The sequence below is a fragment of the Hylobates moloch genome, unplaced genomic scaffold, assembly GCF_009828535.3.
Source record: "Hylobates moloch isolate HMO894 unplaced genomic scaffold, HMol_V3 SCAFFOLD_4, whole genome shotgun sequence".
Lineage (NCBI taxonomy): Eukaryota > Metazoa > Chordata > Mammalia > Primates > Hylobatidae > Hylobates > Hylobates moloch.
This window is the reverse complement of record NW_026652279.1, coordinates 113495754-113523228: the sequence shown is the minus strand read 5'-3', so window position 1 is coordinate 113523228 and position 27475 is coordinate 113495754. Positions and strand designations below refer to the sequence as shown.

Sequence of the window (27475 nt, the reverse complement as noted above, 5' to 3'; positions counted from 1 at the left end):
TTGCCTGGTTAAATAGGATCAAGCACGACAGGACTGACCAGGGAGGCGCCGTGATCTCCTTGCTTAGTCCCTGACTCACTTTGGGAAGCTTCTCCTTTTCAGGTTTCTTCCCGTTGATTCGTGCACTGGGGTGAAGTGGAGAGATTGTGGGCTTTGAAGGCGCAAAGTCCAGGTTTCGGATAGAGTCTCGGAGGCCTCATTTCAAACCCCAGTTCTACCACTTACTAGCTGGGTGACTTTGAGCAAACAAATTGATCTGAATCTTGGTTTTCTCTGTAAAATGGGGCATACCTGCCTCTGGAAGAACTGGGGAGACTAAATGAGGTAACATGTGGAAGACCTTGGCAGGGCGCTGGTGATATGCCTCTTGTTGGGGACTGACTATCTCTGGTCACACTGCTTCCTGCTATGAAGGTCCTGTTGACATAAAGCCAAGTTTTGAGCATGACATGTCCTAGAAGGATAGTGATAGGGAATAAGAACCCCAAATCTCAGCCGAACCACCCTGCCTGTGTGCTAGCAGTGGATCAGCTACAGAGAGAAGCTGCGGGCTTCGTGGCTCCTGCCTGCAGGCCCATGCTGACACTGGCGGTGGAGTGACTCGCCTGCTATGAGCCACAGCTCTGGTCAAAGCAAGCTCTCCTTCTGTCATCATGACCATCTCTGTCCTCAGACCACAAATCTTCCCCATCATGGCCTGTTCCCCCTGCCCTAAGCTCTAGTTCACTCAGGAGGGCCTGCAGGTAGTGCTGCTAAAATGCTGTGGTCCCCTGGTTTGCAAACCCCTGCAGTATGAGGAACAAGGACCCTGTTAAATCGTGCTTTTAAATGGAGCCACGGCTACTCTGGACAGGTTCCTGGGGAGACTTTGTGTATGAAGTAAGGATGTCTGCCCCAGATCCTGCCTGGATCAGCCAGCCCCCTTGGAGGCCTTACTCCCAAGCAATGAAATGGTGGGAAGTGGTAGAACTATGCACACCCAGCCTCAGGGACAAAGTGACTCCCTTCTCTGCTAATGTCTTTACGGGGCTACCTAATTTCAGTGGGCAGGAAAATTTGCTGTCTTGATGAGCTGGAGTTTTTTTTGTGGATTTAAAATGTATATGGCTGTTTCTTCCAAGGAAGGGAAGCCCTTTCTCACAGTGTCAACCAACTTGCTCAGACCACAGCAGGTCCACAGGGAGCCGGGGTGGCGCTCCAGGCCGCTAGGGTCTCGACCCAGGCTGCTCTGGTCAAGTCCATGGTTCCCCTTCTGCTTGGACCCTGGGAGAGTGCAGCAGCTGTGTCAGGAAGTGAGGGGGCTCTTGCTCTGTACCTGGATCCACACCTGGATCAAGTTTGGGTTCTGCCAGTTGCCAGCTCTGGCCTTAAGGTGAATCTTAAGCTCTCAGGGTCTCTAAGGTGCCATCTGTAAAACAGAGTCAATAACACTTCCCAGATAGGATTGTTGTGGGATTAAATATGAGATGACCTATTTAAAGAGTTAATACAACGCCTGGCTGCAGCCATTGCTCGGCAAGTGAGAGCTGTTACCATCTCCCCCTCCAGGCCTGTGTCTTCCTGGCTGGTATCACTGGGCAAGCCTCTTAACCTCTGTGAGCTTGGTTCTCTCATTCGTGGACTAGGGGGTCTTTTTCTCAGCCCCGCTAACCACTAACAAGGCCACACCTGACACTGGCATCCAGGCCCCCTGGGCTGACTGAGACCACCCTGCAGGCCAACACTGACATGCACAGAGAGGGTTGGTTATTGGTGCTGAGTAGATCCTTCCACCATCCTTTCTAATGAATTATTTTTGATCCTCAGAACTTTGTCAGCGAGCAAGAACAATGCCAGGAGGTCTGGAGAAAACGTGTCATCAGTGCATTTCTAAAATCGCCAGCAATGGTGAGTCACAGCTCTGAGAAATGCCCTGGTTTTGTAGGATTAGAGGTCTGGGATCACCCGATGAGCTACAGCTGGAGTGGATCATATGAGTGGGCTGTGCTTGGTATGGGGTGGCCCCAGGGTGGTAGAGCTGGGGAAGACAGCGTCCAGCCCTTGGTTGGCTGCCTTCTCCTTCCATTCCTTACCTGTTCATCTTTAGCTTTCCATGGTTCACTGTATGTGTTTTCCATGTAATACATATTTGAAAAATATGTGTGTGAACGGAGTCACTGCTATTACAGTCAGTGTATAATGGCAGCCGTGCTGGGCAACACAGCAGGGCAATGTGACACTTGGGAGCTGGGTAGCTTTCCCTTAACTCCTACCTCAACCTTTCTCCTTACTAAATTGGACTTTCCCCCACTATCACCTGCTGGGGTCCTTTCTGTCCAGTGGGGCTGGACCATATTACAGAAGGCCCAGTCTGTCTTGTATTTGGAATATCCCAAAAGTGATCCCCAAATCAGATCCCAGGCCTTGGGGGTCCCTGGGATGAAAGCTTTTACATCATGGTGAGATGTATGGTCTAACTTTTACAGATGAAATGTGAATAAAGGGAACATTGTGGGAAGCCTTAAGCAACTCATGTCCAGGCACTAATATCAGGAAGCTGCAGTCAGTGGGTAGTGGCAGACTAAGGTGGAGGGTCAGCAGAACAAGGGGCTGACAGACGGGTGCCTGGGCACCTTTCTTTACCTGTACTTACCATGTCCTAGCACACACTGTCCACCTCCCACCTCTCCTCCCATGACGTTTCCCGCACTGCTGCATGCCAGCACCTCCAGCAGTGCCTGACACACAGTAGGAGCTCAATAAATAGGCACTGGCTGACTAAGCAGGTAAATGAGTGAAGAGCCAGCTCCCAGATACAACTGACCTTCTCCATTCACTGCTTCTCCATTCGCTTAGGAGAATGCCCACCTCGTTCTCCTAAGGCACAGCCCTGACATTTTACTCCCAGGGACAGCCCTAAGGGCCACCCCCCTTTCGTCCCTGGAGCACACCTACTGCTGTGGGGGCCAGAGTGGGACAGTGGTGCTGGAGCCCCTGCCCAGGGCCTCTGAGGCTCTGGCAGGATGAAAACTCATAGGTTTCCTGCCGGCAGGGAAAGAAGACACTATCAGCTATATTGTTGCTCTATATCTTCGGGAAATTAGTTACCACCACCTCCCCCAACACACATCCTACCTGTTTATGCAACAGAAGTGCTGATGGCAACACCAGGTTGGCAAGAGAGGAAGTATTATGCTCAGGGTTTCCCAGAAAAAGGGATGTTTCCTGGCTGCACTGTAAATCTGCAGGTCAAGGTCTAGGCCAACCTTGGCCTAATGATGGCCTCCTTGATTGTTGAGATTTCTGCCCTCGTTGTGTGAATAACTCCGTCTTCAGCCAGCACAACCTCCTAACTGTTCTTGCTGCCTCTTGTCCATCCCCTCAGCACCTCCTTCGGGGAGGTCCTTCACTGCACAGTGACTCCCCATTCCTGCAGAATAAAAGTGAAGCTTCTGCTCTCTTGTGAAACCCTTTGTCATTCGGTCCCTGTTTACCTCTTGAATCACTCCTTCTTCTTCCCTTCTCACTCTGGAAAATCCAGCCAGACAAAAACATTTTAGGTTTCCTAAGAACACCAGCTTCTGTTTTCCCCCTGGGCCTTCCAACATGTGTTTCTTTGCCTAGACTTCTATTTCCTCCCACCTGCCCCCTCAGACAAAGGTTGGATCAGGCAAGAATCATCAATAGTCACTAAATCTAAGAAGAAATTTTGATGACAAGCAGTAATTGGTTGCAAGGGAGGAATAAAATAGTAATCATACAGTGGAGAAAGTGGGCCACACTTTGGGGTTTAAAATGAACATTACCACTGAGGGACAGGTGGCCGTCACCTATGCAGTAATCCAGCCAAGAATGCACAGCCTTTATCCAAACACAAGGGAACATCTGTCAAATACAAGGTGAAGAATGCTCTACTAAAAAAGAGCAGAGAGGACTGTATTCTTCAAAACTGTCAACATCCTAGAAAACAAAACAAAAAGGGCTTATGAGAATGTTCTAGATTTGAGGGAGGTCTCAATCCATTTTGTGCTGCTATAACAGAATACCACAGACTAGGTAATTTATAACAAACAGAAACTTGTTGGTTTATCATTCTGGAAGCTGAGAATTCCAAGAATGAGAGGCCGGCAGCTGGGGAGGGTCTTCTTGCATCATCCCATGGAGGAAGGCAGCACGTGGGTGAGAGAGAAAGGGCTGAACTCCGCCTTTTATAATGAACCCACTCCAGTGATGACGTGAACCCACTTCCTCTGCTCCCAGGGCCTGATCACCTCTCGTTTAAGCTCCACTTCCTAACACTTTTGCATTGGGGATTGAGTTTCCAACACATGAACTTTGGGGGACACATTCAAACCATAGCAAGCAAAGGAGACATGACAACAAAATGCAATACTTCACCCTAGATTGGAGCCAAGAGCTTTATTAGGTCATCAACATTGGAATATGGATGGCAGATTAAAATATTATATCAATGTAAATTTAAGAAACTGCGACTGTACTAAGGTACTATATTAATAGAGAATATCCCCAGGAAATGCACACTGGGATTATTTCCAACTAAAAAAATTAAAAACTTGAAAAGCATGCAGACAGAAACCTGAGTGGCAAGTATCTGAATGTTTGCTCTATTACTCAAACATTTGTATGAATGTTTAAGAATTTTCATAATTAATGTCTTTTAGAATTTAAGCTGGGAAAAATTGGCCTCCTTGGCGTGATCCCAGAACTGATAAAATAGTACATAGACGCAAATGCATATACTATAGTGTTTTCCTTTCAAGTGACTTCTAAATTTACTTCTTTCTGGTTTTCTACATTTTCCACATTTCTTATAAAGCTACATATTTATGTAATTAGAAAATAAAAGTTTTGGCCAGTGCAGTGGCTCACGCCTGTAATCCCAACACTTTGGTAGACCGAGGCGGGCAGATCATGACGTCAAGAGATCGAGACCATCCTGCAACATGGTGAAACCCCGTCTCTAGTAAAAATACAAAAAAAATTAGCCAGGTGTGGTGGCACATGACTGTATTCCCAGCTACTCGGGAGGCTGGGGCAGGAGAATCGCTTGAACCCGGGAGGTGGAGGTTGCAGTGAGCCGAGATCACACCACTGCACACTCCAGCCTGGTGACAGAGTGAGACTCCATCTCAAAAAAAAAAAAAAGAAAAAAAAAGAAAAGAAAAGTTTTATTTTTATTTTATTTTATGTTTTAAGAACAATCTTCAGATATCCCCCTTAGATTGGTTGGTGCTGTCCCTATCCACATGTGGAGTTTGCTAAGTGGTGGCAGCCTCAGAGGAGGGGCTTGTTTATCTGGGCCTTCATCCAGGGAGTAGGGTGGTCTCTGTGCTCTCAGACCCCAGCAAGCCACCTGGAGGAGCTTTCTGTAGCTCTCCTGGGCCACTGTGCAGCCCTGGCTCTCAGCCTCCCCATCTGGCACTCTCTCTCTGTCAAGCTCTCTGCTGCAGAACGTTTGCTTCCCTGCAGCCTGCTGCCACCCTAGAGGATCACTTTCATCACCCATCACCGGGCAGCAGTGAAATCTTGATGAATACATGTGCAGCATGTGCAGGGCTCCAGCCCTCATAGGATAACTCAATTAAATGGACAAGTGCAGTGAACCCAGGTCATTGCACCTGTCAGGGGGTCCTGGGAAGTCCCCTTCAACTCCACTTGGAGACAGCAGCAGAGAAGGGCCCAGCCAAGTCCATGTTCAAGGGGGACACCAGGAGAAAGACCTTCTGCTCAGGCCTGGATGAAGGAACCGTGACTCTAGGTGGTGTTTGCAGCCCCTCAGCGATGAGAGAAATTTACGCAACTCAACATACTAAACAGAGAGTGGTAGATTTTATTCTACAATTCTGGCCAGGAGAAATAGCACATTAATTTATTTTTAATGTACTTTTAAAACTTTAAAACTTCTTCCTCTTTAAATAAAATTAATTTGACCCTGAGCTCCTGCTTGCCAGAGTACCAGGAAAATCAATGCTGGGCTTTGTGGGTCACACAAGAATTCAAGTGTGGGAGTTGGAGAGGAGGAATCACGTTTTCCTCTTTTGGGGGTCTGGGGCAGGGTGTGCTTTTGCTCTGTGGTAAGCCATTATTTCCTCTACAGACCCTTTGTGCAATGTTTAAAAGGTGGCCCCCAGCAGTGGTAGCTTCCAGGACACAGTTTAGGAGTAGACGGTGCTTTTGTTGGAAGAAAAGTGTGCCTCTCTTCCAAGCGAGAGGATTTCCAACCTTCACTCAGCCCTGTAGCCTCACACAGGCCCTCTCTTCTCTGCACAAACCACACAGCAGCACGCTCTGTCCTTGCTGTCAGGTCAGCACCAGTGTCAAGCTTGAGATGTCGGGGTCTTTACGAGCCTGGGGACCTGGTGTCACCTCCCTGGGTGCTTCTAGTAGCAATTCCTTTTGGACACTGCAAGGAAGGGGCCACCAACCCGCGGTTCCACCCTCAGCAGCCCCCTCTTCATTGCTCCTCCTCTTTGGGGGACTCCCCTGCATCCCTTTTTATTGGGACAGTCCCATAGAATTGCTCTTGGTGGGCTTCAAGGAGCACAAGGTTGCCCTGTCTTTTCAGGGATCAGAGAAAAAGATGGCAACATCAGTACTGTGGAAAGGTCCAATATTTCTTACTAACTCGTCCTGTTACATGAACAACTGAAAATCTCAAAAGCAGGCAGTGGAGGTGGTTTTAGAAACCCATACTCCAGTTCGTTCCCCTGGCACATTAAATGCAGTGAATTCTGAACCGAATACATCCTTTCCCTAAAGCCCCTCCTCTTTCTGTCCCTCACATTTCTGTCAGTGCGTCCACCATTCTTGTCACCTGAGCACTGCACTTCAGTCATTCTTTACTCCTTTACTCCCTTCATTCCCACACCTAATGGGTGCTCAAGGCACTGCTGGAGCCTCAAAATTGCTCTCCAGGCTGAGTTATGCAACAGCCACTTCGCTGGTCTCTTCACTCCCAGAGCCACCCCCTTTAGTCCCCATTTTCTCCAAAGGTTCAGCTTTGATTATGCCGCTTTCCATTTGCAAACCCTACAGCGCTCTTTATCTTCCTAATAAAATCCAAATACCCTTATGCAAAACAGAAGTACCCTCTCTTCTGACTATCTAGTTTCCATCTGATCTCTCCTTTCTTTGTTATGATGGATGATGGATACTTAGCTCCATTTCATGATTCGCCACTCCCCCAAACCACTCTGAGTGTCTCTGTCTCTCAAATGCTTTTTTGTTTCCTCTGGGTTTTTTTCCTTTGACTGAAAAGCCATCTCCCCACAACTCAGCCTGCCAAAAATCCTATGCATCCATCAACACCCAATACCAATATCACCTCCTCCTTGAGGCCTTCTTTGATTTCCTGGGGACTCTTTCCTCCTCTAGGCTTCCTCACTGCATTGTGTGCTGCCCCTGCTGGTCCCTTCCACACACTGATTTGTACTGTCCCTTGGGTGCACATCTCATCTCCCTTAAGAGGTGGTGAGGTCCGCATTGCTGAGGCTTCTCATGCTCACTTTGCATCTACCCAAACCTTGGTTGAATGCAAGAATGAATAGCTGAATATCTAAGAAGTTCATCTCTGTTCAAAGTGGATTAAGTGCTAATAAAAATACCCCCTCATGCAAATTGCTATTGGCTGTGACCTCTGGGGATTAGTGGGTGGCTGTGGCAATGCAGGGTGCTGGTGCAGGGCTGGAGAAGAGGGGTGGGTGGAAACATGAGGCAGAGGCAGAATGACTGAACATACCAGGAGAGGGCAGAAGTGGTCTGGGTGACTGGGGTTTGGTCACCATGACAGATACAGGGAGGTGGAGAGGGCAGTTTGGAAAGAGGAGTTTAGTTGGAGTTTCTCTTCCTGCACTCTTTGCCAGTTGCCTTCTGGGTATTTGATAGCTCAGTGGAGCCCCGAAGGATGATGTTGCAGAGACAAACTGCTGGGTCCCGGTCTCAGTTTCTACACTAAACTATCTAAGCAAAATATCTGGGGATATATTAATGCTTGCTATTCATAGGAAACAGACTCCAGAGATCCTTGAGAACAGACCAAAAGCTACCCACTTTTCCTACCAAGATTACCCATTTAAAAATGCATTGAATTTTCCCGGCTACCTATTTTGACTGATAACCAGATGGCAGCATATCTTTAACACCTGCTACCGTGCCGCTCCCTTTGACAATCACGGGCAGCAGCAATCAGCAGTTGTGAGAGCAGACCACCCTGAAATGCACTGCAAGACGGGAGTGAGGATCCGGAGCCAGCAACCCAAAAGCCACCCTGAGGAGGACACCCTTCCCAATAGTCTGTCTTTTCCCAAACTTCAGTAAGTCAGGAATCAGCTTATCTGTGTTCTTGGCATAAAGAATGACTTGACTCCAACGTTTTGAGTCTAATATCCTCCCACTATTGCTCTAATTTTGACTTATTTTCTCCTTTGGGACCCTAAAGTTGAGTTTTTGTCCACTCAGCTCTTTCAAACTGACTTTCTTCTTTTTTTTTTTTTTTTTTTTTTAGACGGAGTCTCGCTCTGTCACCCAGGCTGGAGTGCAGTGGCGCAATCTCGGCTCACTGCAAGCTCCGCTTCCCGGGTTCCCGCCATTCTCCTGCCTCAGCCTCTCCGAGTAGCTGGGACTATAGGCGCCCGCCACCAAGCCCGGCTAAATTTTGTATTTTTAGTAGAGACAGGGTTTCACCGTGGTCTCGATCTGTTGACCTCGTGATCCGCCCGCCTCAGCCTCCCAAAGTGCTGGGATTACAAGCGTGAGCCACCGCGCCCGGCCTCAAACTGACTTTCTAGATGGAGACCCTCATGGTATCAGAAGCCAGAATGTGGCACTCTGAGTTGCATTAGAATTGGTGCTCAGTAGACCAGAAGGCAGGACAGTATTAACTAGTGGTGGTCACTGCTGTCAAGCCGGTGCCATTGCAACAGCGGCATCACCAGGAAGCTCAGCCTCTGTTCCAGAGAGCTCAAAAGACTGAGGAGTGGGTAACCAGATGCCCCAGGAGGCAGGGGGATCAGGTGAGAGTGGGGATCGTGGCTTGGGTGTCCTTATTCGGACTGAGTGGTAAAGAAGGCCTTGTGCTGGTAACTGCTGATGACTTCCATCCCAGTGGATCCTACAACCTAGCCCAACCCCAGCACCTCACACCATGCTGAGCACACGGCTCTAGGAAACCCCTGAAGATTCTCTAGCCAGCTTACAGAAACAGGCTACTTCACGATCACCTGGGAGTTGCTTTTATTTTATTTTATTGAGATGGGGTCTTGCACTGTTGCCCAGGTTGAAGTGCAGAGACAGGATCACGGCTCACTACAGACTTGAACGCCTGGGTTCAAGCGATCCTTCCATCTCAGCCAGCCTCCCCTGTAGCTGGGACCACAGGCGCGCCACCACACCTGGCTAATTTTTGTATTTTTTGTAGACAGGGTTTTGCCATGTTGCCCAGGCGGGTTTCAAACATCTGGGCTCAAGAGATCCACCTGCTTCAGGCTTCCAAAATGCCGGAAATACGGGTGTGAGCAACCACGCCAGGGTGGGAGTTACTTTTAAATGCAGATTCCCAGGCGCCATTTGTACTGATCCTGGTTTGTGAGATCTAGAGCGGCCACTGAGACCCTGAGAGTCATGGCTCTGAGGTGCAGGGAGCAAGAGTAAGCCTCATTAGACTTCCAGCAAGAGTGAGTCTCATTAGACCTCGAGCAAGAGTGAGCCTCTTTAGACCTAGAGTGGTGATCCGGAGAAGCGGACTCACTGGATGAAGCCAGGGCACAGCCTGAGAACAGGGCCAGGGAGTAAGGCTGCATCCACATGGGAGTTAAGGTGTAGAACAGTCTCATCTCTGCTCAGAGACCATGAGAACCACAGTGTATACCTCACCTGTTGTTTTCTCGATTCTTCATTTGATTCTGAAGTGGGGGTGAAATAAAGGGGAAGCCTGGGTCTCCTTCCATCAGGAATGGAAAATAATAATAGTAATGATAATGGCCAGCATTTATCAGTGTTTATTATGTGCCAGACCCTGCGTTTAGTGCCTTACACAGATTGTGCGGGTTATGACATTTGATGATTTTGACAAGCCTGTTAGGAAAGTCTTGTAATCGTGCCCATGTTTGCAATGAGGACATTGAAACCTCAGAGGTTGAGTCCTGCAGTCCATGCTGCAGGTAATGAGGAGAGGAATGGGCTGTGACTCAGGTGGCTTGGCTGCATGGCTGCAGGTGGTGAGTCTTTACAGCCTCCTCCAGGTGGTCATTTAAGAATGTTCTGGCCCTGGGCGTCTCTCTCAGCCCTGCTGGGAGGTAGTGAAGAGGAGGTAGCATTTTACCTCTCCACTCTTAGGGCTTTTCAGCTGGGCCTGAGAATTAAACTCACATAAGACAGATTAACAGGAGAAAAGCACACTAATTTAGTGCAAGTTTTACATGACACAAGAGCCTTTATAAGAGGTGGAAACCCAAAGAAATAGCAAAACCCAAATGCTTTTATACGTGGCTGAGCAAAGAGAGGTAACTGTAGAAAAGGAACCAAACTATGTGGGGAGGCTAAGGGAAGATAAGAGTGATTTTGACAAGATCTGTACAGAATTCTCTTGGTCTCAATGTCCCATCCTTGATGGTAAGAATGGTGCTTTCCTTTGGTATAGGGAGGACATCCTCTATGTGGGGCTCTTATTTCCTACTTTTAAGAAGGAAAAGGGGAGGGTCAGGGTACCCTTCTTCCATCTGCTATTTTTAAAGTGCCTTTAGCTCCAAATAACCCTTATGCCACAGCTCAGAGTTTGGGGTGGCATATTCTGCCACCCTTCAGTAGGAAGCGTGGGTGGCAGGTGCCTCCTTGGGGACTGCTCCATTTCTTTGTGTCACTCACCGCCTGGATTATATATGTGGCCAGGTGGCACCATCTGCCTCAAGCTTGCAGCACAGGGAAGGATTTTCCAGGATGCCGATCACTTTTTATCATCCTTGTAACAAGCTCCAAGGTCAAAAATGCAGAATGGGATTCATCAACCCCTTGACTTTCTATCCCTTGCCAGCAAGAAATTTCATCCTTGACCCCCACTCTAAGTTGAGAATTAAAACAGATGTGGCTAGATTAACTGAAATTCTCTCTAATTCACCACACCTGCCAGCAGCACTGTGTCACCCGTGACTAGCAGGGCCCCGGAGCAAAACAAGAATGCAAAGCACCTTGTTCAAAAAGCAGGAAAGAAGCACTGTTCAAGGGACTGAAATATAAAAAGCTTTTTCCTTTCTTCTGCAGTCTCTCTTTTGGCCTTTTTATTTGCTATTTAATGTCATTTTTAAGTAGGGGGAAATCAAAAGGTGTAATTATTAGTACATATTTTACCGTTCATCTTAATATTGTATAATGCCAGTTTTAAATGCAACTGTAAGAGCATTTAACTCATATGTTGAGTCACTGAAATGACACAACTTGTTTTTAATAGCTCTTATTTTGTTTTTACCGGAACATTGGAAACATTGTACAAAACTAACAAGTCTTCATTTTGCTTCTTGATATGGGTGCATTCTACCCGCATTCTCCACCTTCTGCTCACAGATAGGTGAGGAAGTTCTGAGAGGAAAAGGTATACTAATTTAGGGGTCAGAAACGGGTTGGTGGAGTTCCTTGGTTGTTCCTGTTTCTTAGAACATCACTGCCTTCTGTCTGCATCTGAAGCAAGTTCTGGTTCAAATGGAAGTAAATCTTTTCAGGACTGTCAGCCCCCTGCTCACTCAGCTGAAGACACAACACGCTTTCCTCATATTGGGCCTGAGTCCTGCGGAGTAAATGTGAATACTGGCGGTGAAGAGCAGCAGACACGAGCATTTCACGGGCTCCCTCTGCTCACACGTATTCCTCACTGTCCTGTCCAACTTCACTTACAATACACGATTTCGAGATAAATTTATTTAGAATTTCAAGATGGCAACAGAAGAGCGTCAAACCAGATGCTTGGGGCCGTTAAGTTGCACGCCTTTGAAGCTGGCTCTGGTGATAGCATTATATCCAACTCAGGGGTGGTTTGAGGGGAGGAGTGGAAATTGGGGCAAATCACTCTGCATGCCTGCCCCCATCTACATTTCCTAGGGGCGAAGGTCAAGATGGGCATGGAGGGCAAATTCTGGGGTCTCTTTGAGAGAGGGGCAGCACCCTGCCCTGTGCACCCTACCCGCTGTGGGTAGCAAGATCAGAGCTGGCGTTTGGTGGTGTGCATGTGAGGCTCCTGACCAGAGGCACTTGCAGCCTTAGAGCTCTTCTCTGGAAAAGACAAACTCCCAGATAAATCCTAGATCTTTGACAATTCAAAAGCACAAAGGACCTTGCAGATTAAGCCAGGTACAGTGGGCTCTGTATAAATACAGAAAGCCCAACTCAAGCTGGCTAAAGTAATAAAGGGAATTTATTGGCTCCCATAAATGGCAAGTCCAGAAGTAGTTTAGCATCAAGGGTGGTGTGATTCCATGGGTGATGAATGTCACTGAGGACCCAGTTTCTTTTTACCTCTTCTATTGCCTCTCAGGGCGTTGTTCTCATTCGCAGGCTGGCTTCCCCTCATGATGGCAAGAAGGCTGCCAGCCACCCCCAGAGTAATTCAGTTCCTCACCAGTGGCCAGGGAGGGAGAAACCTTGTTTCTGGAAGTTCTGTCAGCAGAGTGAGAAAGCTTTTTCCTGACTCTCAGTAAATCTCCCAGTATAAGTCATGAGCCCATCCACTAATAATGTATCTGGTAAGTGGGGCTCTGCTGGTTAATTGAGGGTGAAACTTCGTGCCCTTTTCTATGTCCAGGGTGGGATCAGCTTCTGCCAGAGCACATAAACGGCACAGGAGAATGGGGAGGCAGGGAGGTGGGGGTATCCGAAAATAATTGAGGTGATGACCTAGAGAGGAAGGAGTAGATGCTACAGAAGCTACCATGACATTCACTCAGAGATCCTCTGCTCTCATCATGACAACAGGACTCAACAGAAAGCACAGATGTATGATGCTGTCAAGACTCTGACAGTGGGAACTGGGGGGCAGGCCTACCCAAGAGGCATTCAAATTCACACTTTCAAAAAAAAAAAATGCTGGCCAAGCAAAACCTATATCTGCAGTCTGGAGAACAGATGAGGAAACCAAGACACAAAGCAGGGAAGTAATTGCCTAATCACAAAAGTTGCCATACACTGAGGTCCTCGTGCATACATCTGTCACCACCTTCTACAGAAGAGGAAAACGGCTTCAGGATGTCAACAAATTTGCCCAAAGCCACATGGCCAGTGAGTGACAGAGCCAGGATTTGGACCCAAGCCTGTGTAGCCCCCATTCCTCTGTTCTTTCCCAATGTCTAAAAGTTGAATTGGTGGCATTAAAAGAAAGAAAAACCCCAAGCCAGTTCAAAGCTCTATTATACTGTGTGTCAGCAAGAAGTTTTAGGAGCCCATCTAATGTCATGGGCTGTGGAATATATAACCAAGTGAATGGAAAGGGAAAAAGATTTTGTGAAGCAAATACTTTAAGTGATAAAGTGAGTTGTCAGTGAATTTTATCCAGGGAAGAGAAGAACCATCTGCCCTGGGTACAGGCGCCCAGGAAGCACAGGGTGAATCCTGCCTGGCTCAGTGGATGCCGGCAGCTTCTGGCATCCTGGCACGGGCACAGTGGCAGTTTATAAACTCCTTTTCCATAAGCTGTCAGACTTGGAGAGGTCCTGCAGGATATCTGGGCCTTGGCATCGGCAAAGCGATCACGAGAGATGTTCAGCTCTCTGAGAAATGCAAGTCTTGGCTTGCATCCACTGTGTGGGAGCCCCAGGCGAGCTGTGACCTTCTCCTCCTGTCTGCTGACTTGCCACTGGAGAGAAAGTCAGGTTTCACAGGATGCTTAAGAAACTGCAGTGAAGAGGAAATGCAGGGGTCTGTGTGTTTCTAACCCAGTGCCTGCCCCTTCTCCTTGCAGCCTGCTTCGTTGTTGTGCTCTGTGCTTTCCTGGCTCTGCCGCTGTCCATGACCTTCATAGGTAAGCTGCCTGCCGAGCTGCTGGACGCCACAGGTCAGCCAGGTTGGGGCATGGACCCAAGGCATATAATCTTTAAACATTAAATATGTGTTTAAGAAGAACTGGCCAGCCCGATGATTCCCAGACACCTATGTGCCGTCTCAGAATGACTTGGTGAAGATTTAAAAAATACACATTCCTGGGCCCCACCCTGGGAGATATCAATGCAGTATATCTGGGTGGGGACAGACACTCTCTTTTAGAAATCTGTCCCCAGATAGTTCTGATCCCTCTAGCCCAAGTTTGGGAGTGACTGGGCTAGAGGTTTCCCAAAGTCCCTTCCCAGTTCCTATGTTCCCTTGTGGAAGCAGGTTGCAAGCAATACAAAAAAATGCACCTGGCGCTAGGTGTTGTATGGGCACTCTATACATTTTTTTTGCTGAATGAATGAATAAATATTTCCATAAATCACATATATTAAACAACCTCATAATTCAGAAGTGTGACGTCTAGCGAAGGTCAGGGGAGGGGCAGGATGGGGGAAGCTCCTTAAGTAGCTAAAAATTGTTATCACGTATCAGTGAAATTAGTCTCATGCTCCTGAACATTGCTAATGGGAGCCCCGTGTACGACCTAGCTACCCCTATTTACCCAGAAGCCCAGCATGGCCGGGCACGGTGGCTCACGCCTGTAATCCCAGCACTTAGTGGGGCTGAGGCAGGCCGATTGCTTGAGCCCAGGAGTTTGAGACTAGCCTGGGCAACATAGTGAGACCTTGTCTCTACCAAAAAATGCAAGTCTTGACTTAAAAATTAGCTGGGTGTGGTTGCATGTGCCTGTAGTCCCAGCTACTTGGGAGATTGAGGTGGGATGATCGTGCTATTATGCCTCCAGCCCGGGCAACAAGACTGAGACCCTGTCTCCAAAAAAAAAAAAAAAAAAAAAAGAAGCAGCTCAGCAGGCCCAGTGTTCTAGGTCCAAGCTCACAGCATATTGGAGCAGAAAGTAAAAGAGCATAGCAGTTGTTGCAAAACAGCAACAACAAAACACCCAGTACCCTAATTGCTTAATGGGTAGGAGGCTTCCTTCTGACGTGATGAAAATATTTTCGAACTAGATGGAGGTGGTAGTTGCACAACATTGTGAATCCACTAAATGCCACTGAATTATTCACTTTAAAATGGTTTATTTTGTTATGTAAGTTTCACCCTGCCACCCCTGTTAAAGCCACAATACTAAAAATGGAAACAAAAACAGTATCGTTAGATCTGTAAGACATGAAAGCTAACAGCCTGACAGGAAATAAAAAAGAAGATAAGATTGTAAGGTTTGCAGAGAACTGAAACAGCCAAGTAGTCTGGGGTCATTTAGTGTAAGAGTGAACACTTCAATCACTTCAGCAGGCCCTGGTGCTATGATTATTTCAGTGCAATTCAAAAATTAACATTTATTATATGGCTCTGTTCTTCCAAGAAGAGTTCACAAGATGTTAGGCATACCTTGCTTAGGAAGTCAGGAATACTCTCCAGAGGGCATTCTATGCAAAATCTGTAAGGTAAGAGAACCCTAGCCTTTGGACCCTGTGGCTAGTTATCTTTCTTTTTCTTTTCTTTTGAGACAGGGTCTTACTCTATTGCCCAGGCTGGAGTGCAGTGGAGTGATCTCGGCTCACTGCAACCTCTGCCTACCCGGCTCAAGCAATTCTTGTGCCTCAGCCTCCCAAGTAACCGGGATTACAGGCACCCGCCACCATGCCTGGCTAATTTATGTATTTTTAGTAGAGACAGGGTTTCACCACGTTGGCCAGGCTGGTCTTGAACTCCTGACCTCAAGTGATCTGCCCGCCTCGGCCTCCCAAAGCGCTGGGATTACAGGCATGAGCCACCGCGCCCAGCCAGTTATCTTTCAAATGAACTTAACTGCAACAATTCATCCACCAATAAGGCTGCATAAAAGAGGCAAGACCCCACAAGCCAATTCCCACGGATATTACATTAAAATCACCACATCCACTGCAGAAAGAGGGTTTTGGAGGTGTTATTGCTTCTAGAGCAATATTGGTTATAGAGTTTGTGTTTGGGGTGATGAAAACATTTTGGAAATAGATAGTGGTGATAGTTGCACAAGATGATGCATGTAATTATGCCGATGAATTGTACACTTAAAAATGGTTAAAATGGCAATTTTTGTTGAGATATTTTATCACAATAACAAATATTTTAAAAATCACTACATCTGGTAGTTGTTATCAACTGAACTAGGGAGAGATCTAAAGCCAAAAAGAATAATCGTGATTCTGCAGATCAGACAAGAAAGAAAATCTAGAGTTAAGGTAAGTCCCAAGCAGTACGTGAGAACACAGGGGAAAGATGGCTTTTATTAAATTTATTAGGATCGTTTTAAGCCATCTGTGCACTGATTGACTCTCCTGTGAACAGCAGCTGTTTTTATTCACTGGGAATGAGCAGATATCTAAGCCATTACTCAATGTTCATTTCACAGCTGGCTTTTGAATTGAAAGGCAGTCCATGTCCAACAAATTTGGCACCAAGTACTCAAAGGTCTTTGTGTGAAAAGGCTGTATTGAGACTTGGAAAGTATTTCCATTTAATAACAAATTCACCTAAACATCAGCGATAACTAAAAGACAAGCCTCCATAGGTTGATGATTGGATCAACGTGTGTATTTGACTAAACTCTGTTTTGGGCCCTGAATTTATGGCTCTCTGTATATCTAGAAAATTTTATTCATTTCAAAGGAGTATGGTGTAGTCATAGAAAAACAGTTTACTCCCTCTGCTTAAGTATCAAGGCATTTATAAGGAACAAAATGTCAAATCAAATCTAAAAGTCTAAATGTCATTTCAACAGGAGGCTTTGTTTCTACAGTAAGAATTCCCTTTCTTGGACTCTGTTGACAAATGTATTAGTCAGGGTAACAACTGTGCTGCAGTCACAAATTAACCCTGGAATCCCAGTGGCTTAACACTATAAGGGTTTATTTCTTGCTTATGCAAATTCCTTCATGGATCAGAGGGCATGGGGACTTCCCAGGCAATGTGATGACGTAATATTCCAAGCTTCTTCAATCTTGAGAATAATCCATCTCCACCCATGGCTTCCAGGTGGTCAAAGCAGAGGAAGCAAACAATGAATCATGTATCAGTTTTTAAATGCTTTGGCCTGGGCTAGGCACAGTGGCTCAGGCCTGTAATCCTACGCTTTGGGAGGCCCAGGCAGGAGGATCACTTGAGCCCAGGAGTTTGAGAACAACCTGGGCAACATAGTGAGTCCTCCTTCTCTACAAGAAAAAAAGAATTAGCTGTGCATAGTGGCACATCCCTGTGATCCCAGATACTCAGGAGGCTGAGGTGGGAGAATCGCTTGAGCCTGGGAGGTTGAGGCTGCAGTGAGTTGTGACCGAATCATGCTACTGCACTCCAGCCTGGGCAACAGAGCAAAACTCTGTCTCAAAAAAATAAATAAATGCTTTGGCCCCAAAGTGTCCCACAGCCCACTGGTCAGAACTGGTCACACTGCCTTGCTACCCAACAAGGGAGGTGGACAATGTTGGGGGGCACATGCTGGGCAGTCAGTGTCTCCCACAGCAAAGGTATGTGTTAGAATTCATCTGGAGCTTGATTGTTTGAGCCAGACTGGTCCCTGAGGGAAATGGGCCTTTCTTCTTTATATTTTAAATAGACACATTATATCATTGGTTAATAGGTCTAGGGAACAAAGACCTGAGAAAAGTAGACAGAGCATTCCTTTGGGGAGAAAAATTACCATTAAGAAAGGGTAGACTGGGCAGGCTGGCTTGGTAGTACTCTGTATCTGGTAGCTAAGGATATGTGAGTACACGCGTGTTTCCCAGCATGGGGTCCAGTGAGTGACATGGTCAATGGTGATCATATGGTGACTGTGACTAACACAGCAGAGGGGTCGCTGCACAAGGAGGAAGAGCGGCTCCTCCCTGCCACCTGGCCCCTGGAAGCAGAGTAGATGAGAACCTCATTCACACAGAGTCACATTTTGGAAATGTGACTCATAAATTGAACCTTATTTTAAGCATATCAAGAAAACTGTATATTTAAAGGGATCCTTTGAATCCCGAATCCTTGAAAACTTGAGTTCTCATACACTGGCTATTCAGAAAAGCAGAGTGCAACCCATAGCCAGTTAGTACCCAGAAAAAAGGTGCAGCGACACCTGGTCCCCACCCTGTCTGCGGGAGTATTTATCGCCACTCCGCTGTGAGAGCCATTTCTGCGGTGTCAATCCGCTGAGCTTCTTGAGGATCAGGTGACTGGTGAGGCTGAGCAGATCCCACAAGCATATGGTTCGCATGATTAACATTTTGGCTTTTGAAGGTGTTCCACTCATTTTCAAAACCGGGCTTTGTGCTGTTTAATGTATTTCTCTCAATCCTTTTCTGTTTGCCCTATGTAGGAATGAAATTTTTGGAGGACTGCCCTATACAGCCCCTCATTCCTTTATATTTGCTAGTGGGTGGCATCATCGGTACCTTAAAGGTAAAGTATCTTTATCTGTTGTTTGTAGTCCTTGTAGAAATTAACTCACAGGCATCCTGGAATGCACCTGTTATTTGCCTGCTATTCACAGGGGAGCCAAAACAACTTTCCCCTAAGCAGGGCATTTACCCAGGGCTGTGCATCTTTGCAAGAGCTTCCTTCCTGCTGTCGAGTTCAATGTGCTAAGCTGTGGCTTTGGTCTGACAAGAGTTGATGCAGAGGAGTCCCTGACTGCCAGTTACACCATTGAATTCAGCCAGTGAAATCATGGTCTTTCTCTGTGCTGCTGGTTTTTTTTTGAGGAAAAAAAGCTTCCTGTTGAAGGCAGGGTTTGCATTTGGTTAAAATATGTTTGATTTAGCAGTTCCCATCTCTGCTTTTAACTATACCTCCTAGTTCTCAATTGACTAACATAGGATTAATTGGCTGCAGTTATCAATCAACTATTATTCTTATGCCTGAGGTAGGAGTGCTTCTCTGTGACTCTCAAGGTTATGTACTTAATCTGCTCCTGGGCTGTATTGACATTTGTTTAAACAGAAAAAGCAACTGAAGAAGAAATATCAGGGGCGTGCATAGCCTGCAGTTGTTTTCAAGATCCCTGGCCCACAGAAATGTTACACCTACCAAGAGAAGCTTAGGTCAGCCTCTGTCTATCAACAACTCTTCCCAGCCTTCCAAGCCCACCTCACCACTTTCTGTATCAAAGCCAGAAAACACAAGCATCCATTTTCCCAAGATGGTTCATAAAAACAAAGCTGTAACACAAGAGAAAACTGAGTCAAGAGTGCCAAGTATGAACTCTCATTCGGACCCACTGTTGGGTTTCTTTGCCAGCTGCCTTCTGGTGCGGGGATCCTTGGAGAGATCCTGGCCAGTGGCGCTGGTCATGCTATTGATCTAAGACATCAAAGGAACGTCTTGAAAATTGCTGTTCTCATATGCAATTGGTAGCCACAAGCTCAACTCTGTCGTGGGAGATGTCTGATTTGGAGCAAACCCTAGGAGGCTTTTGTGTCTGAGGTAACCTCACTGTTAAATGTCCCCATCTCCTAACAGCAATCTGGTGGGCAGTGTCCTAAAACGTACAAATACACACAATCATCCCCATCACAACATCCCCATGGGATCTACCTGGGACTCTGTTCACCTCCAAGAAAACCCAAAGGCTCTTGGCTCAGCGGGGCCACATTTTCCCCATGGTCCCCACAGTGTTAAGGGAAGGCTCTGACGGTTTGAGTGCCACAGAGATGCTTAAAACAAGAGCAGCGTTTTCAGCAGTAATTACCTCTGCCTCTCCTGTTCTCACTCGACTACCTCATCGTCAAGCTGCCCAGCGGAGCTTTCCTTTAGAGATGCTACTGTCCGTGGGGTCTGTTCCTCTTAATAACAGCAAACTTTTCCTTTCTGAAAGCCAGCCCAGGACCCAAAGGTAATTTATTTTAATGAACAAACTAAGGCCCTAATAAGCAGCATTGATTTTTTTTTGCCCTGGCAATCTAAAACCGTTTGAAGCCAAATTAAATTTTTGTGCTTATGATGGCAAGGTAATATACAGTGAGTCCATAACCATTAGAGCAGCGGCAAACAGGATTGGAGTCCCCAGAGGCAGAAGTTTACCTGTGATAATGATGGTCTGTATTCAACCTCAGAACCTGCCTAGGGGCCCAACATCCTGTGAAATGCATCAGATAGCTTCACAGTATTGCATTCTATGAAGAGAAACTCTGAAGAGATGTGAGCTGACATTTCATGGAGCTACCAGAAAGAACTGAGGGTCATGCCCCATTAAAAGATCAGGAAATGAATTAAGTAGGCTGTGACCTGCTTTTTAAAAAATAAAATAGAAAATTAGAGTGCCTAGTAAGTTAGGTATTGTGTGATACTTACATATGGACATGTGTGTGTTTGGGTGAGTTGACCGTGTAATTTATCATCCTAACTGGGACACTTTTGAGAGTACAAGGGGGCTCTAATAATCATCCTGCCATAACAACAGCATAAACCAGGACTTCTCTAAGCCAACAAGGACATGCAGTTACCCAGTGACTAGGACCTGGCATAAAATATATTTGTTACTGAGGGTCGTGTTAAAAGACAGTTTCCAAAACACGGATTCAGTGACCATTGCCTACCCTGCACTCCCCCTCATCTTCCCACATCACCCTTCCTAGTGGCGATTGCTACCCTTAGTGAGCACGTGCTTTTTGCTGATGCCATGCTGACGGCTCTGCTCTCTTTTGGAACTCATTCAGTCCTCACCGTGCCCCTTTGAGGCAGGTACTTGCTTCAGGAAGGATTCTTTGACTACAAGGAACAAAAAATCAACTCTGGCTAACTTAAGAGGTCATTGATTAGAAGAGCTCACAACCTCCAAGGTTAGTGGGAGAGAAGGGGGCCAGTTGGCTCCAGGAAGCCTGGGCAGTGGGACCCACTTGCCACGGCTCTCTCCTGGGGCTGGTTCCTTTCTCCTGACATCACTGTGGCCAAGAACCAGTCCTGGGAGGGCAGCCAGATCTGTGGACATGTGGTGGGTGGGGGAATTCCTCCAAGGAATGGGGTCCTGCAAGGAAGGGAAATGCATCTGAGTGATGGAAACTTGAGCTGCACTCTCAGTTCCAGCTTACAGTGAGGAAACGGCAGAGCTGGTGTTCAACCTGGGCTTTCCCAACCACACAGCCACCGTCAGCCAACTTACTACAGGCAACTGGTTTTTCCCCTACCCTAAACCCACCACCCTTCACCTTTGCCACACCACTCCCCCTCAGAGGAGGACCCTCGCACCTCTCCTTGTGCATAGGGGTCCCAAGTATGCCCCTTCTTCCAGGCAGCCCTCCCTGGACGAGTCAGCTCTACTGTGGGTGGCTCTCTGAACTCCCCGAAGCCCTCACTTTCCTTTTCTTATGGAGATGTTCTGCCTCCCAGCCGGGCTGCAAATCTTAGGCGAGAACCCTCCAATTTAATTTCCTCCAATTTAATCATCAGTGTACTGTGGCGTAGACAGTGGTCAAAGAGGTGTGGACCACTGCCCTTCTCATTCTCTTACTGTGGATCTCAGTGAAGTGACTTAACTTCTCTGAGCCTTAGTTTCCTCATTTGGGCAACAGAGATAATATGCAGCCCCAGGCTAGGATGGACATTAAAGATCACACATAACAAGCATTAAACTAACCACTCTCCTTAGGTTTTGTATCTTTACAGAAGTAATAACTCTCCATTGTGGAAAATCAGAGAATGCAGATAAGCACAAAGAAGAAAATCAAAATCACCTGTAAATTTCACCACCCAGAGAAAATTGCTGTTGACATTTTGGCCCAGTGGCTCCAGTTTTGGTCCTGCACCCAAGTTTATTTAGTACCTCTCGCCGCAGGCTGGGAGAATTCATTGAGATAATGTATGTCAAGCGCTTTGCCCAGCACCGGGGTCTATTGTTGTACAACATCCATTCCCAGAGTCGCTATCACTTCCTCATGGGTAACCCCCAGATCTCCGCCAGGAGTCCTCACCTCTCTCTGTTCACCTCCAGGCTCTGACTCTGACCACTGTGGGCCACTAGGCCCTGCATTTCCATCCAGAATTTTAAATGGAACAAGTCCAAACCTGGAGTCATCACCTACCCAAAGGCACAGCTTGGGGTTCTCTGTTCCCATCTCTCTGTCTCTCTTTATTTTATCCTTGCTTCTCTTTACAGTTTGGAGCCTAGTTAGCTGCATCTCTTGGCTCCTGCTTGCCCTTCCATTTCACTCAAGCTCAGAATCTCTCCCCGCCTCTGCCAGTCGGCCACATCCTCCGTCATCCAAGGATTCTTTCTAATGCCCTGCTCTCCAGGGTTAGGGGTGCCATGAGCATGGCCTCAGCAGAGGTAGGCATTCTAGGATGCCAGAGAGAGCAGATACACAGGCCAGGCTTTCAAAAACATCACAGATCAAGTTGCTAGGCAGAGAAGACGGGGAGCTGCTAAGGGATTCCTTAGCAAAGACCACCTGTGTCCTTCCACCGCTGCATTTCCAGGGGGAAAGTGTGCTCCCCTGTGACAAAGGCATCTGTGGCCAGTTAGAGTCGGGTGGATCATGGTGCTTTGTGTAACCAAGTGGGAGCAGAATTTCAAAGGTGTGTCAGGCTGGAGTCAGGGACCGTCTCCCAGGGGCCCAGATGGTCTTTGTCCCCCAAGAGTATCACTCCAAGGACAAGGGTCTGTGCTCTTGACTTGAAAGATGTACGAGGACAAGAGGGACAACACTTTCAGTCCACAGCCCCACTTGGGAATTCCAGATGCCTGAGATGGGGAGTGGTACAAACTTCCAAGAAGAGAGAAAGCAGGCTGGGCGGGGCTGGGGTGGGGAGGAAACGGCTCATGGTACCTGGATTCGGCCAAGCCTGTTACATGGCCTGGAAGTACCAGGGAAAAGTCTGCTGGGGGTTCCTCCCAAGATAGAGGGATATATTTCAGGGTCCTCTAGCATGCGGACCAGGTGTCATTTTTACGTTATGTGTGGGTGCAAATGTACTAGTACAATACAGGGGAGAGTCAGTCTGAACCTTGATGCAGAGATGAGTTACCCCAGCTAACCCCTTGTCCAAACTAACTCACACATCTAAAAGGAAAACACCACTGAGGATGCTGGCGATGAATTTATGCCTTCGTTCTTGCCAGTTTGAATTCTCGTCCTTCAAATTAAATTTCGCTGCTTGATGGCATTTCTAACTCCAGTGTGTTCACTTTTCCTAACACCTTCCTCTCTCTCCTTTCTCTCTCCCTACCAACACCCCACCACCGCTACCTTCTATCCCCTCTCTTCCCCTCCATTGTGCTGCTCTGCCGTGCCACCCTGGCTCCCCACCACACCCCAGGTGTCTCTCCTGTTGTACGACTCCACCAGGATGAGGCGGCTGCTGTCCAAGGCCGTGGTGATTGATGATGATGACGATGATGAATACCCCTGGAGGCAGAATGCACACCGATACTACATCCACCTCCTGCTGAGCCTCTTCCTCTTCCTCTGGTTCATCTTGGGAAACTACTGGGTCTTTTCTGTGTACCTGCCTGATTTTCTTCCCCCTTTCCAGCAGCCTCAGGACTACTGTGACAAAACTCTGTACCTCTTTGCAGTCGGAGTCCTGGCGCTCAGTCACACCGTGCTGATCTTGCTCCTGCTGTGCAGCGGCTGTGTCTACCTGTGCTCCAGGTGGAGACTTGCTGCCGATGAAGACTGACAGCTGCCTTGTCCAGCATACCATGTATGCATATGCGTGCACACACACACACACAGGTTCAGGAGAAGGGCATAAAGGTAATAAAACCTTCCCTGAAGGCATTTAAAAAGCCACCCAAGTGCACTGAATATGATAGCAGACTAAAGAAACTCTTGCCTTCCTAGACATGGGGAAATCACTTCTGCTGTTTTCAGAGTGGGAATTTTGTTCTCACAAAGGTTTTCAAAGGGATAATTGTTTTTGAGGGTATGAAGTGTGGGAGGCAAAGAATGGGAGAACTTTTCAAATCATAGTGCAATTTCAATGACTGGTGCAAGAGCAAGGTTGGTTGTTGCTACTGCTGCTGTCATTCAGCCATGGTCACCTTGAAGTTATAGAAAGTGCACAGACTTTCAAACAAGATATATCTTAACTTCACTCGCTATGATGGCTTCTGTTATTAAAAGGAAAAAGATATTCTTTTAGTGACTCTAGCTGCCTTTTGGGAAAGTGAAGGAGCAGTCTCTTCTAGCCCTATATCAGATAGGTTTGATGTGATGGGTGGAACATCCCAAGGTCAGCTATAAAATCTACCAACGACAAAGCAGTAGCTTCCACCTAGGGGGCGGGCTGGCCTGCTACAGGCATTGCGGAGTGCAGCGCCGTGTGCCCCGTGTGCCGCTGCTGCAGGTTCTTTGCTTGGCCTTGAGTCTGTCTCTGCCCCTGGCTATTCATATACCTCTCTATGATCTGCGGCTGGCTGGGCGGCATAAACCAGTTTTATATGTTTCTGGACAGGTTGCACGAGTTGGGGTGCCGTCAGTGTAGCTATTTTTGGTTTCTGAGCTTAAATATCAAATAATAGCTCCTCAACCTAATGACCAGTTAGGCTTTGGAAGCCTTTTGTAAATTGAGACGTCTGGAAGTCCAGGATGACACCGAACAGTGACCACTAACCTTCCCTCTGGCCGCTGCTGTTGAGAGATGAAGTCCAGGTCTGTTGTCAGTGCTCGCTGGGGAGCCTCTTTATGAGCAAAGTCCCATGCTTTAGAATTTTGTATGAAGATGCTGTCATGAGTGTTTCTAGGGCAGTGCCCAGGGGTGCATGGCATCTGCTTAACTCTGCTTCTCTCAGCCACGTGCATAGCATTTCTGTATATTTACACACTGCTGAGCTGTGTTTATTTTTTATTTATTTTTATGTTTTTGTGCTTTCTCATCAAAGCAGTCCCTGAGTGGCCATGAATGGAGGCACCTCCCTTCATCAGATGTGTCAGCTCAAACCAAGAGGCTCATTCTTCTCCGTAGCTTTAAGAGAAAGGCCCCGTGAGTCTCATGGGGTCTTCCCATTTCAGTTTAGAGGTACTCCCCGGGCAGTCACCATTGGTTCCCCTTTCCTCCCAGGTGAGAAGAAAGTGCTTGTTGTGCCATCTGCTGGACAAAAGAGGAACAGCCCTTTTTTTGACCCTGTCCCTAAGGGCAGTTTCTGTTTTCATTTTCACTTGAGCCATGGCAGAAGATGAGCGGGTGTGCAGCTTGCAGATCCTACCTCACCTATGATGCCCAATTCCATCCTCACTGTGTCCCACGTTGCCCTCTCCGTGTTGGGGACCGGGGAGAGTCTGTGGGCTACGATACTGGGGTGGACAGGAGTTCCATGGGCTCCTCTCCCACCCTCCTTTCCCCAGTCCATGACTCGTCAGCCATTCCCAGTCACTTAGCCAATGCTTGGACATCTGTGAGCAGCAAGGACCTGGGCCCAGGGACGTCTGCATGACTCCCACATGAAAGCCTCTGAGGCTTCTGTTGCGAGGGCCGTGGCAAAGGCGGAAAGAGCTGTGAACAACCATGGGCATGAAGATTTCTGTTAGCAGATGGCAGGTACTGGTTAGTGCTTTGGATACATCAGTAGCTAGGTCTCAAACGTTGGACATTCCCAGTTTCTGGTAGGCATGAGTATCACCAGAGTGTTGCCGAAATCTTTCCCAGAGGGAGTGGTGGATGAAGTGTGCTCATTCTCATATGCACCCCACCAGCCCACCCCCAGTTGCAATGGAGAATATTGGTCATAGGTCCTAAATAATTGCTAAAGTCTGTACTATATTTTTAGCTTTGAGTTTTCTGGTCACCAAAGCAGTAAGGAAGAGGTGATGATCTCTTCGTATAGGTCACACATCTTCCCTGGTTTGAGGTTACAGTGAGCTATGATTGTGCCACTGCACTCTATTCTGGGTGACAGAATGAGACCCTAAATCTAAAAAACAAAATTACCCCCTTCTGGGGAAACAGGTTAGATCCTAAAGAAAATGTTCATGTGCATCCATCCATCATAGAGGGGACACTGAGTGGTTCAGTGGGTGACATCTTCAGCGCAGCAGGCTTTGAATGATAACTGATTAAGGCCTCCCTTAGGAGATGGTGAGATGGTTATGATAAGGCACATTTCAAGAAAGAGGCTCTGGGGCTAAGTAAGGCAAATGGTCTATAACTGTGGTTCTTTGAAGTCTGGCTTAATCCAGGGATGACATCCAGACTGTCTAGGAAGGGCTGAGCCGCGTGCCCTTTAAGTGATCACCTCTTAGTATAATTTCACTGAGCTGGAGGTGAGTGTAAGAAGTTCCTGGTTATAGAAGTTATAATCCTTGGCATGGCCTGCAGTAGGCATTCCACACTGATGTGAAATGTGCTGTGTATACCTGGAGAATGAAAATGCCCATCTAAGACTGGCCCAAGAGCTGGGCAGCCTTCCTCCATGGGAACCTGGCAAGGCAATGGGAAGTGGACATGGGAACACCTGAACTTTCTGGATGCTATGAAACCTCAAGGGAACAAATTATATGGCAGAGAGGGATCATCAGTTCTTCCCATCTGAGAAAAGACTGCAGCAAAGATAAACTATATGTTGAGGTCATTTTATTTGCTACATCGGGCATCATTCTAAAAACCATTCTTTGCCTGAATCTATATAAATGACAGTTGAAAGCAGTAAAAGTGGGACCGTTTCACTGGAATCAGCCGCGCCAGTGGTTCTCAAACCTTGGTGAACCCTCAGAGCTACCCAAGGACTTGTTTGCAATGCAGAATCACAGCCCCCAGAGACTGACTTGTGCCCAGCCGGTATGTGTGCACTCGGGCCACACATACAGCCTGGACGGGCTTATGTCAGGCCCATCCTGGTTGTCACCATGAGGACAATATAATGTCATTTCCAGTACTTCGTGTTATTTCCTTCTCTTTTAGTGTGATAAGTGGCCAAGTGGTCAACAGCTTTCATCTTTGTGTAACTGAATCTTGTGCTTCATTTCCTTCTGGGCATTTTTCATTGTTGATGAAATAAACTTTGTTCAATTTGTTCCCCAGTGTCTTCCTTGAATACCCTGGGGGAAGAGAATCCTCCAGTCCTTGGGATGCTTCATTTGTTCTTTCTTCCAATGGGATTCCTGAGGGTAGACTGTGTCCACAGAAGCTGACAACCTGTTCTAGGCAAATTTTGCTCCATAAAACTCATAATCCTCAGGTGAGTAGATGAGTCTGTAGTGGAGAATTGAGAAAAATGATCTAACAGAAAATTCTTCTTAGTGATCCTAGTGATAATTTATCTTTTATAAGTGTAGAACTAATAAGACAACTAATCTGTCTTTTCTAGAGAGAGAATTTCAGTAGTTCGCTTTTCAGGTTAGCCTAGCATCACAGCAGCTAAGTTATCTTGGATATCCCAGGAGACAGCATTTTGCCATTGCAAGCAGAAGAGAAATAAGAGAGGAGTGTTTCCAAA

General features: G+C 47.1%; 1 protein-coding gene across 3 annotated transcripts in view; it reads left to right on the top strand.

Annotated features, from left to right (window-relative positions):
• Window positions 1-27008, top strand: part of TMEM272 (transmembrane protein 272) — a 123272-nt gene extending 96264 nt beyond the window's left edge. Inside the window, exons 2-5 of one of the 3 annotated variants that reach the window (XM_032150943.2) lie at window positions 1807-1887; window positions 13937-13996; window positions 18425-18507; window positions 23359-27008. In XM_032150943.2, coding sequence (XP_032006834.1) covers window positions 1830-1887; window positions 13937-13996; window positions 18425-18507; window positions 23359-23721 — 564 coding nt within the window. In that variant the 5' untranslated portion in view covers window positions 1807-1829 and the 3' untranslated portion in view covers window positions 23722-27008. Of the gene's footprint in view, window positions 1-1806; window positions 1888-13936; window positions 13997-18424; window positions 18508-23358 lie in introns of those variants that run through there. The other 2 variants (XM_058437936.1, XM_058437937.1) reach the window with 2 other exon arrangements.
• The last annotated feature ends 467 nt before the right edge of the window (window positions 27009-27475 follow it).